General features: G+C 40.8%; 1 protein-coding gene across 3 annotated transcripts in view; it reads right to left on the bottom strand.

The window, feature by feature from the left end:
- Bcl2l13 (BCL2 like 13) overlaps nucleotides 1–17,398 on the bottom strand; it is a 48,480-nt gene that overhangs the window by 19,439 nt on the left and 11,643 nt on the right. For 2 of the 3 annotated variants that reach the window (XM_041645376.1, XM_041645387.1), the window contains exons 2-3: nucleotides 6,650–6,748; nucleotides 106–175 (exon numbers count right to left, since the gene is read on the bottom strand). Coding sequence is in view for 1 of the 3 variants with exons in the window: in XM_041645368.1 (XP_041501302.1) it covers nucleotides 106–175; nucleotides 4,584–4,740; nucleotides 6,650–6,748 (326 nt within the window). In the remaining 2 variants the exon portion in view is untranslated. Of the gene's footprint in view, nucleotides 1–105; nucleotides 176–4,583; nucleotides 4,741–6,649; nucleotides 6,749–17,398 lie in introns of all 3 variants that reach the window. The other variant, XM_041645368.1, reaches the window with a different exon arrangement.

Below are 17,398 nucleotides of genomic sequence, written 5' to 3'. Positions count from 1 at the left end.
AAGCAAACTATCCACTTAACATAGTTTGGACTTCTACATTAATTAGTGCTAAGAGTAAGAGTTCTCTCTATGCTTTATTCTTAGTGAAGATAACTTGGTGACTACCTTATTCCATCCGCCGGTATGAGCTGCAGTCTCCGCTGTGCAGTCGCGGTAGGCCTGATACGTCAGTGGCCTGTAGAGAGTGTTTTAAAAGTCTGCGTCACAAAAAAGGGCTTAATTTCAGATGAATAAATATACAGACACTACCGTGCTGCTAAACTTTCTGAACAGATTGATTTTTTTTTCATGATATGGCTTTTAATATTTGGTATATATTTTCCCCCAAACATTCCCTACACTGCTGAGGAGGTTGTTATAGCAGTGTATCAAGATAAATATATATTCTAGTCATTGTGTTTTAATTACTTGGAATTTATCTCTGTTACAGATAAATGCCTGAATTACAGATATAAATCCCAAAATTAAAGAATCAAATAGTAACATGTAAAACTTAAATCAAGATAAATATATATTCTAGTAATTTTTTAATTACTTGGAATTTATCTCTGTTACAGATAAATGCCTGAATTACAAATATCAAATCCCAAAATTAAAGAATCAAATAGTAACGTGTAAAACTTAACTCAGTGAAAATACAATCTGGCTTTTTTTTTTTTTAAAGGCAAAAGCCTAAACCAGACAGTGGACGCAACACCTTTAACCCCAGCAGGAGACACGGGCAGATGGATCGCTGGGTTTGAGGTCAACTTATCTCAAGAAAACATAAGTAAAACAAGAAAATAGGAAGTAGGAGGGGCCATGCTTTATAGGTTTTAAAAATCCAATTCCAGAAGCATTTTCTGTTCTGACTACTCTAGTCTGCAACCTCTTAGCAGATTAATACAGACAACAATAAAAACTACCACTTATTAGTGGTCTAACATATTAGGTTTTATATTTTTCACATTTATATTACATTACATCACATATTATCCCTACACATTAGGAAGGCAAAGTTGGGAAAAGCTAAGAGACTACATATCCCAAAAGCACGCCAGGCAAACACCCAGCCGGATTGACTCCAATAGCACACTACTTCCATTTCTAGTTAGGGTTTTTGCTTTGTTTTGTTGTAAAGACAGAGTTTCTCTGTTTAGACTTGGCCATCCTGGACCTCAATCTGTGAACCAAGCTGGCCTCGAATGCAGAAATCCGCCTGCTTCTGCCTCCTGAGTGCTGGGATTAAAGGCCACCACCTGGCTCAAGTTAGGATTTTGATATATGCCACAAAAATGTCTAAATATCACATGTAGCTACAAAGAATCTGAAATGTGGTTATTGTGCCTAAAATATTAACACACTTTGTATTTCAAAGAGTCGCAAAGGAAAAAAAGAATGAAATATCTCACTAATAATTTTTGAATATTTAAAATACTTTGACTATACTGATTTAAAATATGTTAAAAATTTCGTTAATGTCCTGTTTTATGTGTTTGCAGATGTTTCTGCCTTCACTGTGTCTAAAGACTAGAGACTCTGGAAACAGCCCTGACAGCACAGCTAGGTCCGCTACACAAACCAGCACTGACCACCACAGTGCTGCTTTAAGCACAGCACACCCAGGAGTACTACCTGGCTGAAGCCACTTCTTATTAGTGCTCAGGACTCTTCTAGAAGTATTGGGCTCCACACTAGAATCCTGTACAACTGGAATTTCACCAGATACTACATCATCCACCTACCTCTAGCTCCCTGAGGCTTCACTTGCGGCTACCAGTCCCTTCACTTCCTGTTCTGAACTGATGCTGCTGTGGGCCACTGCAGTCCTTACAGGTAGTTTGGCTATCAGGCTAAGGACTTTATCATCCTTCAGAATGAAATATGATTTAAAACATTATATGTACACATATACATGCATATGAAACATGTAGCAGGTTCAAACACTCATGTTTTAATACATAGGAAAGCAAGTAGCTGAATGATCAGCCTTCTTTCTCTGGTCTCAGAGTAAAGAGAAGAAAGGGGCCTACAGAAATCAAAGGTATTTTGTATAAAGAGTTAAGATGAATTTCCCACTTTGGCAAAAGCATTTGGAGTAGGAGATATTTCCACCTGTACAACTGCACTGTTTCCAGGGTGTCAGTAACAGCTTCAAACTTTCAAAAGACTGACTTTTGAACAAACTTATTTGCTATATAACCAACTTAAAAAATAACTGTGCCACTATTTAAGGTTTCAGGAAAACTAAATATTCATCTAAACCAGAATTCTCTTAAATTAAAAAAAAAAAAAAAAAACAACGCAGGGCACGGTAGCACAAACCTTTAACCCTACCTATTACTTGGAAGGCAGAGGCAAGGTGAATCTTTGTGAGTTCCAGGCCAGCTAAGACTCCATAGTAAGAGACCCTGTTACAAAAAGCAAAATTATACCATTCTGTTCATTAGAGAGTTGGTAATATCCCAGCCAAGTTACAATGAGTAAATGAAAAACTGACATAGGAAGAATGAAATGATTTTCATAAAGGAGAGATGACTCAGCAGTTAAGATTAAGAGCACTTCCTACCCCTGTTCAGTTCCAAGCACCCACGATGGGGCCTGTAATTCCTAGTCAAGGAGACTCAACCTTTTCTGGCCTTCTCGGCATCAACATACATATAAATAAAAATAAAAACAAATCTTAAAGGCCAGGCATCGTGGTGGCACATTCCTTAACTCAGCACTTGAGAGGCAGAGATAAATGAGTTCTATGATTTAAGGCCAAACCTGGGCTACAGTGAGACCTTGTCTCAAAAAAGACAAAGAAAACAAAGCATGATCTTTTAAGGTTGTAATCTCAGTATGTACAATATTTGAACATTTAAGGACAGAGAGTCTTAGCAAACCCTACTCAATTCACCCTTCCCCGCCAGGCCCTCAGAGCTAGGACAGCAGCCCTGCTAGTCTTTAGTCATGCTGTGAACCCAAATTTCCTACTTAAGCTTTATTTCCTGGCCACTCATACCATCCTCTACTCTTGTGTCTGAGGTAGAAAATCCACCTATGGTTTCGCTTCACTGAGTATAACTAAGGATTTTATATATGCTCCTTTCACCAGAATATATGGAAACCCTAACTGCTTCCTGCTAAGAACACAGCACACTCTAAACCTTGACTACATAACAGTAACTACAACAGCAATTTGCCATCTGAATTTCCACCTTTTGGTGAGGAACAAATTTCCTAAATGATCTGATGGAGGAGGGTCATCTGCCTATGTGTTACTTTCATTGGTTAATAAAGAAACTGCCTTGGCCCTTTGATAGGACAGAAAATTAGGTAGGCGGAGTAAACAGAACAGAATGCTGGAAAGAAGGGAAGTGAGGCAGTCGCCATGATTCCCCGACCCTAGACGGATGTAGGCTAGAATCTTTTCTGGTAAGCCACCACCTCGTAGTGCTACACACATTAATAGAAATGGGTTAACCAAGATGTGAGAATTAGCAAGGAAGAGGCTAGAGATAATGGGTCAAGCAGTGGTTAAAAGAATACAGTTTCGGGACTGGAGAGATGGCTCGAGGTTAAGAGCATTGCCTGCTCTACCAAAGGTCCTGAGTTCAATTCCCAGCAACCACATGGTGGCTCACAACCATCTGTAATGGGGTCTGGTGCCCTCTTCTGGCCAGCAGGCATACACACAGAAAGAATATTGTATACATAATAAATAATAAATAATAAATTAAAAAAAAAAGAGGGGGCTGGAGAGATGGCTCAGTGGTTAAGAGGACTGGCTGTTCTTCCACAGGTCGTGAGTTCAATTCCCAGCAACCACATGGTGGGTCACAATCATCTGTAATGAGATCTGGCGCCCTCTTCTGGTGTGTCAGCATACATGGAGGCAGAATGTTGTATACATAAATAATAAATCTTAAAAAAAAAAAAAAGAATACAGTTTCCGTGTAATTATTTTGGGTAAAGCTAGCTGGGAGCCAGGCCGCAGCCCGCCGCCCTCATCACTACAATGATCCATCTTCATCAATTCACACTAATGCTGTAATTCATATTAATTCCTCAATGAGACTTATCATAAGTGAATCGGTTCTATTTTAGCATCCTTGTATTTTCACTAACTTCTCAATGTTAGTTTTAGTACAGTGAGGGCCACAGCTGGAAAGGAGTTCCCTGCAGGAATATAGAAGTAGCTTCACAGGCAGATGTGCAACCCCAAAGGATAACAGTATCTGTGATACAGATACAATACTAAATACAGCCATCTAAAATACAAAGATAATGCTAATCACACATTACAGTACACAAAGCCCCAGCCATATTCATATATCTATGAATACAGATGACCAGAGACAAGGAATGATTAGGACAAAGGCAATAGCTTGTGTTTATAACACAGTAAGTGCATCTGTTGAAACCTGACAGCTCAACAGGTAAGTAAAAACCATCAGATCTCTGGTGGAATATTTGATCCCTGCTTCGAGACAAAGCAGAAGCTTTAGGAGGGAGAAGGAGGAAGGGTGACCGCCTGAAGCAAAGCCTCAGCCAGCCCAGCACCGTGTGCCACCCAGACTGCTCAGAGAAGCACCCTTCACTTGGCAGCTGCAACTCACTGGCTGAGAATCACTTGCAATGCTTTATGCAAAGGCTCTTTCAGCTCCTGGGACACTCTTTCTCCAAGATGGGCCAAGCAGTCTTCTATTGAGCTTTCGGGGTTAGCTGGGCTAAACACTGGTGAGGTGTGACAGTCAAAGCCTGTGCTGGTGAAGGCTGAAGACAAGATAAAAGAAAAATCAAAATTAATAAATGGTGCCGGGGCTGGAGAGATTGCTAGTGATTAAAGCACTTGCTGCTCTTCCAGGGGACCAGGGTTTGAGTCCTAGCACAAAGACCCAGGGAATCCAAAGCCCTCTTCTGGGAGGACTCCATTGGCACTGCATGCACATGGTACACAGACATACATACAGACAAAACACCCATACACATAAAATAAATAAAAGCTAAAAGAACGACAAGAAAATAAATAGGACCATAAGTTGTGCTATAAGCCAGGTGTAATGGTGCACACCTATAATCTTGACACTCAGGGTTGTCTGAGGCAGGAAGATCTCAAGAAAGCAGCCTGCCTGGGCTACACAGTGAGTCCCAGGTCAGTTGGGCTATACAGCACGAGTTTGTGTCAAAAAAAAGAAAAAAATCAAAAGAAAGCTGAGCCTGGTAGCACACTAAGGGAATGGAGGTAGAATGACAGGAGTTCAAGACCAGCCTTGCCTGTGAATCTGAGGCCAACCTAGGATCCAACGACACCCTGCCCCCAGAAAAAAAAGAAAAAAAAAACAAAAAACAAAAAAAACAACCCAGAAAGAAAAGAAAGGGGTATCTTTATGAGAGTCTACAAAACTAAGGTATTATGTACTGTTAGGGACAGGAATTTTAAGGTACTTGGAAAGATCATTATACATATTAATCTTGTCTGGAACACAAAATTGATTGGTCCTAAATTTTGAGGTGCTATTGTTTTGTTTTTCAGCTGGAGGCCTTCCTATTTAGCCCAGGCTGGCTTTGAACTCATGATTCTCCTAGCTCAGTCTCTCAAGTACTGGGATTATAAGCATAAACCACCATGAATTGTTTATTTGTAAATTTACTTTATTTTCTTTTCCTTCCTTCTTTCCTTCCTTCCTTCCTTCCTACCTTCCTTCCTTCCTTCCTACCTTCCTTCCTTTCTTCCTTTCTCTGCTCTTGCCAGCATTTGTCTCATTGTAGCCTAGGTTCCCATGGTGTTTACTATGCAGCCCAGGATAGCCTCAAACTAACAAGGACCTTTGTCCCTCACCCTCCCAAGTGCTAGGACTATAAGCACAAATCAGCATGACTAGTTTGTTCATAAATTTTTATTAATTTTCTTTCCCAACTAACAGTTGTTTTTATTGAAAGCTATTACATTTTATATATTTAGGTACACACACATACATATACACACACAAGTAATAACAATTTTTAAAGAAGAGGAGATGAATTTGAAGAAAGTATGGGAGAGGTATATGGGGGGGCTGGAGAGGAAAGGAAAGAAAGGGGAAAATGATGTAATTACAATGTTTTCAAGATAAAATATAATTTTAAATGTATATTTTGGCAAAAAAAAAAAAGGTCATAAAAATCATCTTCTGACGGTGAGGCCTGCTCCACAGCGGAGAATTCACATTGGATACCATGAACCTCTAAGCACACAAATAAACAAATCTCTGGAGGAGAAGGCAGCAGCAGCAGTACACATCTTTAATCCTAGCACTGGAAGCAGAGGCAGTTAGATTGCTGGGGGTTCGAGGCCAGCCAGTTACATGGTGAAACCCTACCTCAAAAATTAAAACGACAGCAGGGCAGTGGTGGCGCATGCCTTTAATCCCAGCACTTGGGAGGCAGAGGCAGGTGGATCTCTGTGAGTTTGAGGTCAGCCTGGTCTACAAGAGCTAGTTCCAAGATAGGCTCCAAAGCTACACTAAGAAACCCTGTCTCGAAAAACCAAATAAAATAAAATAAAAATGATGACAAACAACAAAAGAAAGAGAGAGAGGGGAACAAAAACAGAGACAGACAGAGACACAGAGAGAGAACTAAATGGACAATAACCAGAACTGACAGATCTACTCATTGCTCAGGAAGGGAAGAAGGAACAGACCTTCAGAGACGTCTTTGTCCAAGGATTTGAGTTCTTCTTCAATCTCAGATTTAACTTTTAATAAAACTTCTGGGTCCAGAGACTGTGGGGTTACATCACCTGAAATAAACAAGAGAAAACAAGAGAGGTTAACTATGGAAAGAGGGACAGATAAGCCATTAGATACAGACAGTTGTAGTAGCCACATGTGGAGGGAGGCCTTAGCAGGAGGAGTCTCCTTAGATCAGGAGTATAAGAAAGAGCCAGCCTGGGCAACATAGTGGTACCCTATTTCCAAAAAACAGAACTATTTACACTTAGTATTAAGTCAGAAAACAAAAAATCAAATTTTATTATCAAAGCTAGAAGGTATTTTTTGCAACAATAAATAACAAGGCTGAGGTGTAGATCAGTGAAGAGCACCTGTTCAAACACCCTGACTTTGATCCCAGAACTTCTTCTGGCCTGTTAAACATACATGCAGACAGATACTGTGTGTGTGTGTGTGTTTTTTTAGAGACAGGGTTTCTGTGTAGCTTTGGAGCCTGTCCTGGAACTAGCTCTTGTAGAGCAGACTGGTCTCGAACTCACAGAGATCCGCCTGCCTCTGCCTCCTGAGTGCTGGGATTAAAGGCAGGCGCCACCGCCAACCAGCTGTTCTTGGCTTTGACTAAGAATCAATTCGCTAAGCAATGCTAGAGATCTAGGAACATGGATAACACAGCTTTGATGTTGTTCTCACCACGGAAATCTACAGTGCTCCTACTTCCCTTATTCCTTAGATGTTTCCATAGAGTGAGTGAGTGTGTGTGTGTGTGTGTGTGTGTGTGTGTGTGTTGGGGGGGAGGTGTATACAAGCGTGAATGCAATCATACTCATACATGTAAGTGAAAGACAGAGGCCAACATTAGGTTTCTTTCTCGATGGTTTTCTACCTTACTTTTCTGTATAGTGTATGAGTGTTTTGCCTGAATGGATTTCTTTCTGTACACCACATGCATCCTGGTACTCATGAAGGCCAGAAGACAACACTGTGTTCCCTAGAACTGGAGTTACAAACAGTTTTAAGCCGCCACAGAACCCAGAACCTTTGGAAGAGTCATCTCTCCAGCCCCTCCACCTTGTTCTTTGAAACGGTCTTTGCGGAACCTGGGGCATACTAGCTAGCCCACAAGCTCTACGGGTTCATCTGTCCTGCCTGCCCCTATACCAGGGTTACAAACCAGTGCTACTGCGTCCAGCTTTTACCACGTGGGTGCTGGGGATCCAACCTCAAGTTCTTATGTTTGCACAATCGGTAGTTTATTAACTGAGTTAGCTCCTCATTCCCATCACATACTTTTTAAGAGGGAAGGAGTTAAAACAGGATCTTACTAAACAGACCTGGCTGGCATCCAATCACGACCCTTGTGTCCCATATTCCGGCTGCTGAGATTTCTAGCATGTGTCATAACGCCTGGCTCCAACAGGCATACTTTGAAGCCACACTGAATTATGTATAGTGAAGATTTTTTTTTTAAAGCAACCCAGGTCTGGTGATGGTGTTGCACACCTTTAATCCCAGCACTCTGGAGGGCAGAGGCAGGCGGATCTCTGTAAATTCTAAACCAGCCTGGTCTAGAGCGAGTTCTAGGACAGCCATGACAACACAGAGATATTGCGGGAGGTCCTTCTGCTCCTCCGCCAATAGCTGCTGAGATACCAGCCCATTGGGGCGTGACCTCTCTCTTTAAAAATGCGGCCACTTCCCTCCTCTCTCTCTTTTTGCTTCCTGCTCCGTTTCCGGCGACTAGACTCCTTCCTGATTGCGCAGAGGGCTGTTGTCTGGGATGGTGATCTGTAAGTTTTTTCCCCTTTAAATAAATACCACCATATTAATCATAATTCCAAACTGGTGTGGGATTGTTTGTGACTTATGCCTTCATCAGAGAAATCCTATCTCAAAAAAACAAAAGAAAAAAAAAAGCAACCCAGTTTCTTCACAATTCAACAAATAAAAACACTTAAACTTCATTTCTACTGTAGTGCCTTATTAACTTCCTCTTTTTCCTGATTATTCCTCAAAGGACCAATTTAAGTCTGTTTTTCCATCATGTCTTCAGTCTTTAGTGATTTTTTTTTTTAAGACAAAGTTTCCCAGGTTGGACTTAAGATCACTGTTATAGTTAAGGGTGACTTTGAACTTCTGACTGTGCTACCATGCCCAGTTTTAGGCAGGCTGGGGATTGAACCTAGGGTTTTATGCTTCTAGGTAAGCTCCATTCACACTCTTCAGGGTCACTTTCCTACGCCTGAGTAGTACAAGCCTTTCAGTATCAGTTAGCCTGTGCTGTCCATGTGGGTAAACACTTCCAAGTACTCCAGCCTGCATTACCATTTGTTCTGACCAGATTACAAATACTCTGACACTTTCTTTGTCTAAGACTTGTGTCAAACAGGTCTTGACAGTGGTGGCTGTCACTATCTACTGTGGTATGTACCTAAATAAAGGGTTACAGTGGACATAACGTATTGGCAAAAAAAAAAAAAGGGGGGGAAGAAGTTAGAAATTGAGAAGTGATTTTTCTATAAGAGAGCATGAAAACTGACTAACCACACATACAGGGCAATAGATAATATAGATTTATTAATGGCAGTGGTGACACAGAGAATACGAAGAAAGGTAACAAGAAAGCAGACCTCAACTCCTGCCTCCACACTTATGAGAACTGTATTCAATAACCAAGGCACAGGAGCTTAGCTCTAAACTGAGTCTGTAAATCAACCCGTCCTCATCATTTGCCCATGCACCAATGGTTCATGAAGAAGCAGCACTGAAAAACAAATCCTCTGCCTGGAGTGGCTAATGCCTGTAATTCCAGCATTTGGGACACACTGAAGCAGAACTGTTATAGGTTCAAGGACAGAGAGAGAGAGAGAGAGAGGGAGAGAGAGAGAGAGAGAGAGAGAGAGAGAGAGAGAATATGAATCGTTCTGTTATGTGGCTTATTACTGAACCCTAGAATGTATGAATAATTTTTGATGCAGTATCAAATAAGAAATAAGAGATGCCATCTGTCATCAGCCTCTTTCTGGAGGACATGCACATCCTAAACAAACAGACCCACACAGCCCCTGGCGCTACCACCAACCCACACAGTGAATGACAATGTCTTGGTTACCATATGCTCACACCCCACCAGATTAAGAAGCAGCTGATCAGAGGAGTGCTGTTCTCATGACACTGACATGATGCTGATTACACATGACAAGCTGTCATACTTGATAACAAACCGTGTGGAAAGCCTAAATTATAAAAAGGCTACTGCTGTTAGGATACAAAAGGCTAGCTAGCTAGCGACCCAAGGACAGGCAGATTCAATGATCTTCATCTAATTAATCCTCTCCACCCAGACATTCTATAGCACAGAACTACACAGTAGGGCCAATGTAGCATAAATCCTGTTCAATGAATCCAGGGGAAGTATTTCAAAGATAAATAGGCATGAGCACACTAAACGTCCACCCACTTCATTTCAAATAAGGAGTTAAGTGAGTTAGCAGCTGTTATACCCCAGCCCTGAAATTTCAAACTGAATACAACTAACACATTTTGGCCAACTTGAATGGGCTAAATCTAAGAAGTAAATTCTGTATCTACAAATTTCCATATAAGGACATATTAAAATTATCTATAAGGGAGGGGGGCTGGAGAAATGGCCTTTTTTGTTACTCTTGCAGAGGACTTGGGTTTAATCCCCATAACCCAAATGCCATTCATGACGATAGTTCTCGCTATCTGATACTCTTTTGATCTTTGCAGGCACCAGGTGTACACAGAGCACACATACATATAGGCAGGTAAAACACTCAGATGCCTAATATAAAATAAATGAACCTAAAAAAATAATTTTTAGGCTGGAATGGTGGTACACATCTTTAACCAGCACTCAAGAGGTGGAGGGAAATGGATCTCTATGAATTTGAGGCTAGTCCAATCTATATAGTAAATTCCAGGATAGCAAAAGCTACATAGTGAGATTGCCTCAAATAAATTAATTAATTAAGTGTTAATTAAGTGGCTGGGCGTGGTGGTACACTCTTTTAATCTCAATTGGGAGACAGAAATGGGTGAATCTCCTGTGAATTCTAGGCCATCAAAACACAGTGAGGTCGGGGCTGGTTAGTTTTTGGTCAACTTGATACAAGATAGGGTCAAGTGAGGACAGAAAGGGCTATACAGTGAAACCCTGTCTTGAAAAACAAAAACAAACAAACAAAAAACCTACAGTCTGAGGAAGTCATGAGGAGCAAGCCAGTAAGCAACATTCCTCTTTGGCCTCTGCTTCAGTTCCTACTTCTGGTTTTCTGCCCTGCTTAAGTTCCTACCTTGGTTTCCCTCAATGACCAACTGTGTATAATACCCTTTCCTCCCCAAGCTGCTTTTGGTCTTCGTGTTTATTTATCACAGCAAAACAAAATAAATTAAAACAAAAACAAAACAAACAAGAACCTGATTATCAACTACCAAGTTTGTAGGTTTTAAACAGCGACGGCAGGAAGCCCCCTGCACTGGACTCACTGTCCAGAGGATGGGAGTACTATATGAGACAGTCTCAGACAAAAACATAGATTATAATAAAACATACAGAATTTAATTAAAAACTAGAACTATATATATTTATCATCAATAGATTTCAGATTTTTTTGAGTTTTTGAAATTTTTCTTTAAAGATTTATTTATTCTTTTTTATGTGCAATGGGATGTTTTGCTTGCATGTACATCTATATAAGGGTGTCAGATCCCTTGGAACTGGAGTTACAGACAATTGTGAGCTGCCATGTGGGTGCTAGAAATTGAACCCAGATCCTCTGGAAGACTAGTCAGTACTGTTAACCACTGATCCAGCCTATCTCTCCAGCCCATAGTTCTTATTTTTTAAAACCAAATCTCACTATGCTGAAGCCCGATTGGCTTCAAACTGACCATTTTCCTGCTCCGGATTCCTAAAATTCACATGCAATGACATCTCATCCTGCCAACCGATTTTTGTTTTTTAAATAAATAAATAAATAAATAAATAAATAAGACTTTCAATGAGTGTACTTTCTGGTAGGTGGTGGTAAATAGAAGTGTACTAGATTGTTTATGTAAATTTTGTGAGATTTTCTATCAATTCTACAAATTCTACTGACTTTTCTATGCAATGTTATCTAGGAATAATGATAATTTCATTTCTTCTCTTTAAACCTCTAACCTTTTATTTCCTTTTCTTGTTTAGTCATATTGACAAGAGTATAGCATCTGGCATACTGCAAAGTCAGAACAACATTATAAATCAAGGCCATGAAATTGGGTGGCGGGACTGTGGGGTCATACAGCAGGAAATGGGGGATACATATGATTAAATTTCATTATATACATGTATGAAATTCTGTCAACTGATTCTTGAAAGGGGTATCAAGGAAAGAATAATGTTTTCAATACATGGTCTAGAACAACTAGATATTCTAATGCAAAGAAATCAATCAACTGTTACTTCAAACACACACACACACACACACACACACACACACACCACAAAAAACCAACCAGAGACCTAAATATGAGATAAAGCTATGAAACTTAGGCAAAGCTTTCTGAAGCAGCATCATTAGAAATTAAAGAAAACAAACACTGACCCTCATCAAAATGAAAATCTAGTAGCAGGAAGTAAACCAGCAAAGTTAAAAAACAAACAAACAAACAAAACAAACCATGAAACGGAAGAAAGCACCCAGAAACAACATATCAGATAAAAGTCTGGTATCCAGAACATATAAGGAATCCTTAAAGCTCAACGCTAAAAGATAAATAACCCACTCAGAAATGGAAAAAGGGCAGTGAGATGGGTGTTCTTGGTTGTCAACTTGACTATATCTGGAATGAACTATACTCCAGCAAGGGAGGCACATTTGTGATCTGGAACACGCCTTTACCCAGACCGTGAGGCTGGAAGGCACTAGACTCTACAAAAATACAAATGAGAACCAACCACAGGGCTAAGGGCCTATGAGATGACTTAGGAGGTAAACCTGGGCCACACCTTCTGTTGGAGGCCTACGGAAAGACAGTGGAAGAAAGAATGGTTTGCTCTTTGCCTGCTTGCCCTCGCCTTGTCAGCACACCCACCCCTCCACTGGCATCGGAGCCTGCTTCTTCATGATTTCAGCAGATACTGAGGACCAGCTGAGACACCCAGCCTCATAGGACAGAGAGGCTACTAACTCACTGGACTTTCTAGCCATTTTTGGACTGCAGCCAAATGAGAGAGAAATTCATCCCATAAAATCTGGGACTCTAGAGAACCCTGACTTATAGACAGGAAACAGAGATTTCTCCAAAGATACACAAATAGCCAATAAGCACATAAAAGTATGTTCAACATTGGGCTGGAGAGATGGCTCAATGGTTAAGAGCATTGGCTGCTCTTCCAGAGGTCCTGAGTTCAATTCCCAGCAACCACATGGTGGCTCACTACCATCTATAGCAGGATCTGATGTCCTCTTCTGGCATAAAGTCAATGAAGCTGTCATATACATAATAAATAAATCTTTAAAAAAATACTATGTCCAACATCATTAGACTCTATAAAAATACAAATTAGAACCAACCACAAGGCTAAGGGCCTATGAGATGACTGAGCAGGTAAAGATGCTCGCTGCACAAGCGTGGTGACCTGAGTTTAACCCTCAGAACCCACACGAAAATGGAGAGAACCAACCCCAGAAAGCTGTCCCATAACCTTCATATGCACACCACACACACACACACACACACACACACACACACACACGTGCGCGCGCGTGCGCACACACACATGCATGCATGCGCACATAGACAACAAGGTGCTTTACACTTATAATATTTCTTTTTAATTTTTTGAGACGGTTTCTCTGTAGCTTTGGGGCCCATTCTGGAACCCACTCTTTTGACCAGGCTAGCCTCGAACTCACAGAAACCCACCTGCCTTTGTCACCTGAGTGTTGGGATTAAAGGGATTAAAGGTATGCTCCACCACCACCTGGTTTACATTTATAATAATCTTAAAAGAGCTTCCGGGGCTGGAGAGATGGCTCAGAGGTTAAGAGCACTGGCTGTTCTTCAAGAGGTCCCGAGTTCAATTCCCAGCAACCACATGGTGGCTCACAACCATCTGTAATGAGATCTGGTGCCCTCTTCTGGCCTGCAGGTGTACATGCAGGCAGAACACTGTATACATAATAAATAAATAAATCTTTAAAAAAAAATTGGAGCCCTGGTACCTGCAAGTTAGGTTTCTAGTCTCCCACAGAAACTGGGAGTCAGGGTACCAATAAAAAAAAAGAAGAAGAAGAAAAAAGAAAGTAAAAGAGCTTTTATGAGTTTGAGGCTAAATTAGGCAGCACAGTGAGTTCTAGACCTGAGCTACTGAGATCCCATTTCAAAATCCCTAAATAAATAAATAAGATTTAAATTTGGATTACACATGACAAGGCAATCCTACATCTGGATATACGTCAGACAGAATTCAAAGCAAGAGTCAAGGTGTGGCTCAGTAGACTGAAGACTTGTCTGGCATGCAGAAAGCCCTGGGCTCCATTCCTAGTATCACATAAACCAGGCATGATGGTATACACCTATAATTCCAGCATTCAGGAACTAAAAGCTGTAGGAGGACGGCAAGGCAAGGTCTTCAGCTACACAGAGAGTTCAAGGTTAGCCTGCATTACATGAGACCTAGTCTCAAAAACAAGAAAAAGAATTCAAAAAAGAAACTTAAGCAAATATTTGTACATCCATGTTCAAGGTGAATTCCAATAGCCAAAATATAGGAAAAGCCAAATCTCCATAAATAGATGAATGGATAAACAAAATGTGATATATACATATAGTCATATGTATAAATGCATATATTTATATACATAAAGAAAGAGATTTACACACACCACAATGTGAAACACCGATCACAAAATGACTAATACTTTACATGAAGTATCTAAGAATCTAGAAAATTAGAAAACCAGTTAGTAGGCACTAGCAGTTTAAGAAGGAAGAATGAACCAGTTACTACATGGAAATGTATTTCACTGGGCTGGAGAGATGGCTCAGCGGTTAAGAGCACTGGCTGCTCTTCCAGAGGTCCTGAGTTCAATTCCCAGCAACCACATGGTGGCTCACAGCCATCTGTAATGAGATCTGGCGCCCTCTTCTGGTATGCAGGCATACATGGAGGCAGAATGTTGTATACATAATAAATAAAAAAATCTTTAAAAAAAAAAAAAAGAAAAGAAATGTATTTCACTGTCACATTACTGTTGACAATGTAACTATTCTCTCAAAAAAGAACTATATGAAGCTGGGACTACAGCTAAGAAGTAGGACACATAAACATCCATGAGGCCCTGGGTTCAACCTGCAGTACTATAAACACACACACACAGAAATAGAAATGCCTCTTTATTAAATCTGTATTAATGACCACAGAGACAAGGTGGTCTATGTTAATATATGCCAAGTTGAATGTAACAAAAATTATCACTTGGCATAAATATGCAGGCCAGAAGGATTTTAACTAGACAAAATATATAACTGAAACCAAATATGGTAACTTGCACTAGAAATCCCAGCCTTGATCAGAGGTAGCCATGCTACATGAGATCCAAACAAACACAGAAGACAAGAAAGAAAGAAAAGAAAAAATGATTCAACACAAATAGCACAGTACAGAAGACTTAACTACTTCAGAAAAAGTATGGGAGAACAAAGTGGTGGTGGCACACGCCTTTAATCCCAGCACTCAGGAGGCAGAGGCAGGCGGATCTCTGTGAGTTCGAGGTCAGCCTGGTCTACAGAGCTAGTTCCAGAACAGGCACTAAAGCTACAGAGAAACCCTGTCTCAAAAACAAACAAACAAACAAAAAGAAAAAAAGGAAGGAGGGAAGCAAGCAAGCAAGAAAGAAAGGAAAATTATGGGAGAATTAACCACTCACGGAAAAGTCTACACCCAGAATATGACTCATTTAGGAAATAATGAGAAATATATAATATGACAGAAAATCCTCAGTCACGAACAGAACCTTACTCAGCCACTTCTCACATATTGTTCCACAAACTTGAAACCAAACCCTAATTGATGCTATAATAAATTCTATCCGCAGAAGATGACACAGGAGTGAGTTGTAGCTGACATTTTAGGAAATAAACAGGGTAACAAGACAGCAGTAAGAAACTAGTGCTTTCCCTTAGGAAGGCTACCCTAAACCCTACTTGATGATACAAGCCTGGAATCATGGCACACAGAAGGCTGGGGCAGAGGTGTCACAAGCTGGAGGCCAATTGGGCTATACAGTAAGACTCTGCCTTCAACACCGCTCCTTGCCCCCCAAAACATAGCCTCCTGAGGCTAGAGATGAAGCTCTAGAGTAGTTAGTTAGCATGGCAAAGCCCTGGACTTGATCCCTACTACTGAGCTCCACTACCATGGACAGAAAGTAGAGTTTGCTAGCACTGCCTATATTCATATGTACTTGAGCCTACAAGAACACCAATATTAAGGATAACTAACCCTGCTGTGGAGCAATCTTTGTACACTGTAAATATGTATTACTCTCATTAGTTAATAAAGAGCTGACTGGCCTAGAGCCGGGTGGGAAGAGATTGGATGGGAGAACCAGACTAGGAGGACACTGGGAAGAAGGGCAGAGTCTCAGGAGTTGCAAGACAGACAGAGGAAACAGGACGTGTAGAAAATGAGGCAACAAGCCATGAGCCACGTGATAGAACTTAGATAAGAAACATGGGTTAATTTAGGTTGTAAGAGCTAGGCAGTAACAAGACTAAGCTTTCAGCAGAGCATTTATAATTAGCATTAAGTCTCTGTGTGGTTACTTGGGAGCCAGCTGGCAGGACAGAGCTGACAGGCAGTCCCGAAGAAAAACTTACCTACAAATCACCACAAATTTTTCAATTTTATATTTTATTATTATTAGTGTGTGCTTGTGTGTATGTACGCATGCTATGGGTGCATTAGTATGCATGCCACAGTACACATGGAGGCCAGAGGAGCTCCCTAGGGTAGAGTAGAGGAACTCAGGTCCTCTGGAAGAGCAGTACAGGCTCTTTACCACTCGGCCATCTTTCTAGTCCCGCTTCGTTTCTTCAGTCTCAATACGTCCCCTGGCCCAGCCTAGTCTTAACTTCTCATCTTCAGGCCTCAACTTGTTTTTTAACTTATTTATACCACATGTATGCCGGTACCTGAGGAGGCCAGAAAAGGTAACAGTGCAGACAGTTGTGAGCTGTCATGTGGGTGCCGGGAATGGAACCTGAGTCCCTTGCAAAAGCAGCCAGTGCTCTTAACCACTGAGCATTTCTCCAGCCCCAGGCCGCATCTTCTTGAGTGTTGAGATTAATGGTGTCTATCAACACACTAGACTTCATGTTTAGACTTTAGATTTAGTTTTAGTTTTTTTGTTATTTATCTTTATGTGTGTGTGAATATATTCCATATGTTGCAGGTGCCAAGGAGGACAGAGAACTAGATCTTATCTTAGGGTTTCTACTGCTATAATAAAACGCCATGACCAAAAGTAAGTTGGGGAGGAAAGGGTTCATTTGGCTTACAGGTTACCATCAATGTATTTTGCATGCTACAGGCAGTTAGACTGGACTATCTACTAAAAAGAGCTTTCCTTAGTTCCTGCAATCTTATAGCATTATCGTGTGTCCTGGCCAGTACTACCTTGTTTTCTTTTTTCTCACCCCCTCAA

The sequence above is a fragment of the Microtus oregoni genome, unplaced genomic scaffold (assembly GCF_018167655.1).
Source record: "Microtus oregoni isolate MIOR12 unplaced genomic scaffold, Mior012 000002F_ref0000024, whole genome shotgun sequence".
Lineage (NCBI taxonomy): Eukaryota > Metazoa > Chordata > Mammalia > Rodentia > Cricetidae > Microtus > Microtus oregoni.
Note: the sequence above shows the minus strand (reverse complement) of the source record. Positions and strands in the feature narration are given on the sequence as shown.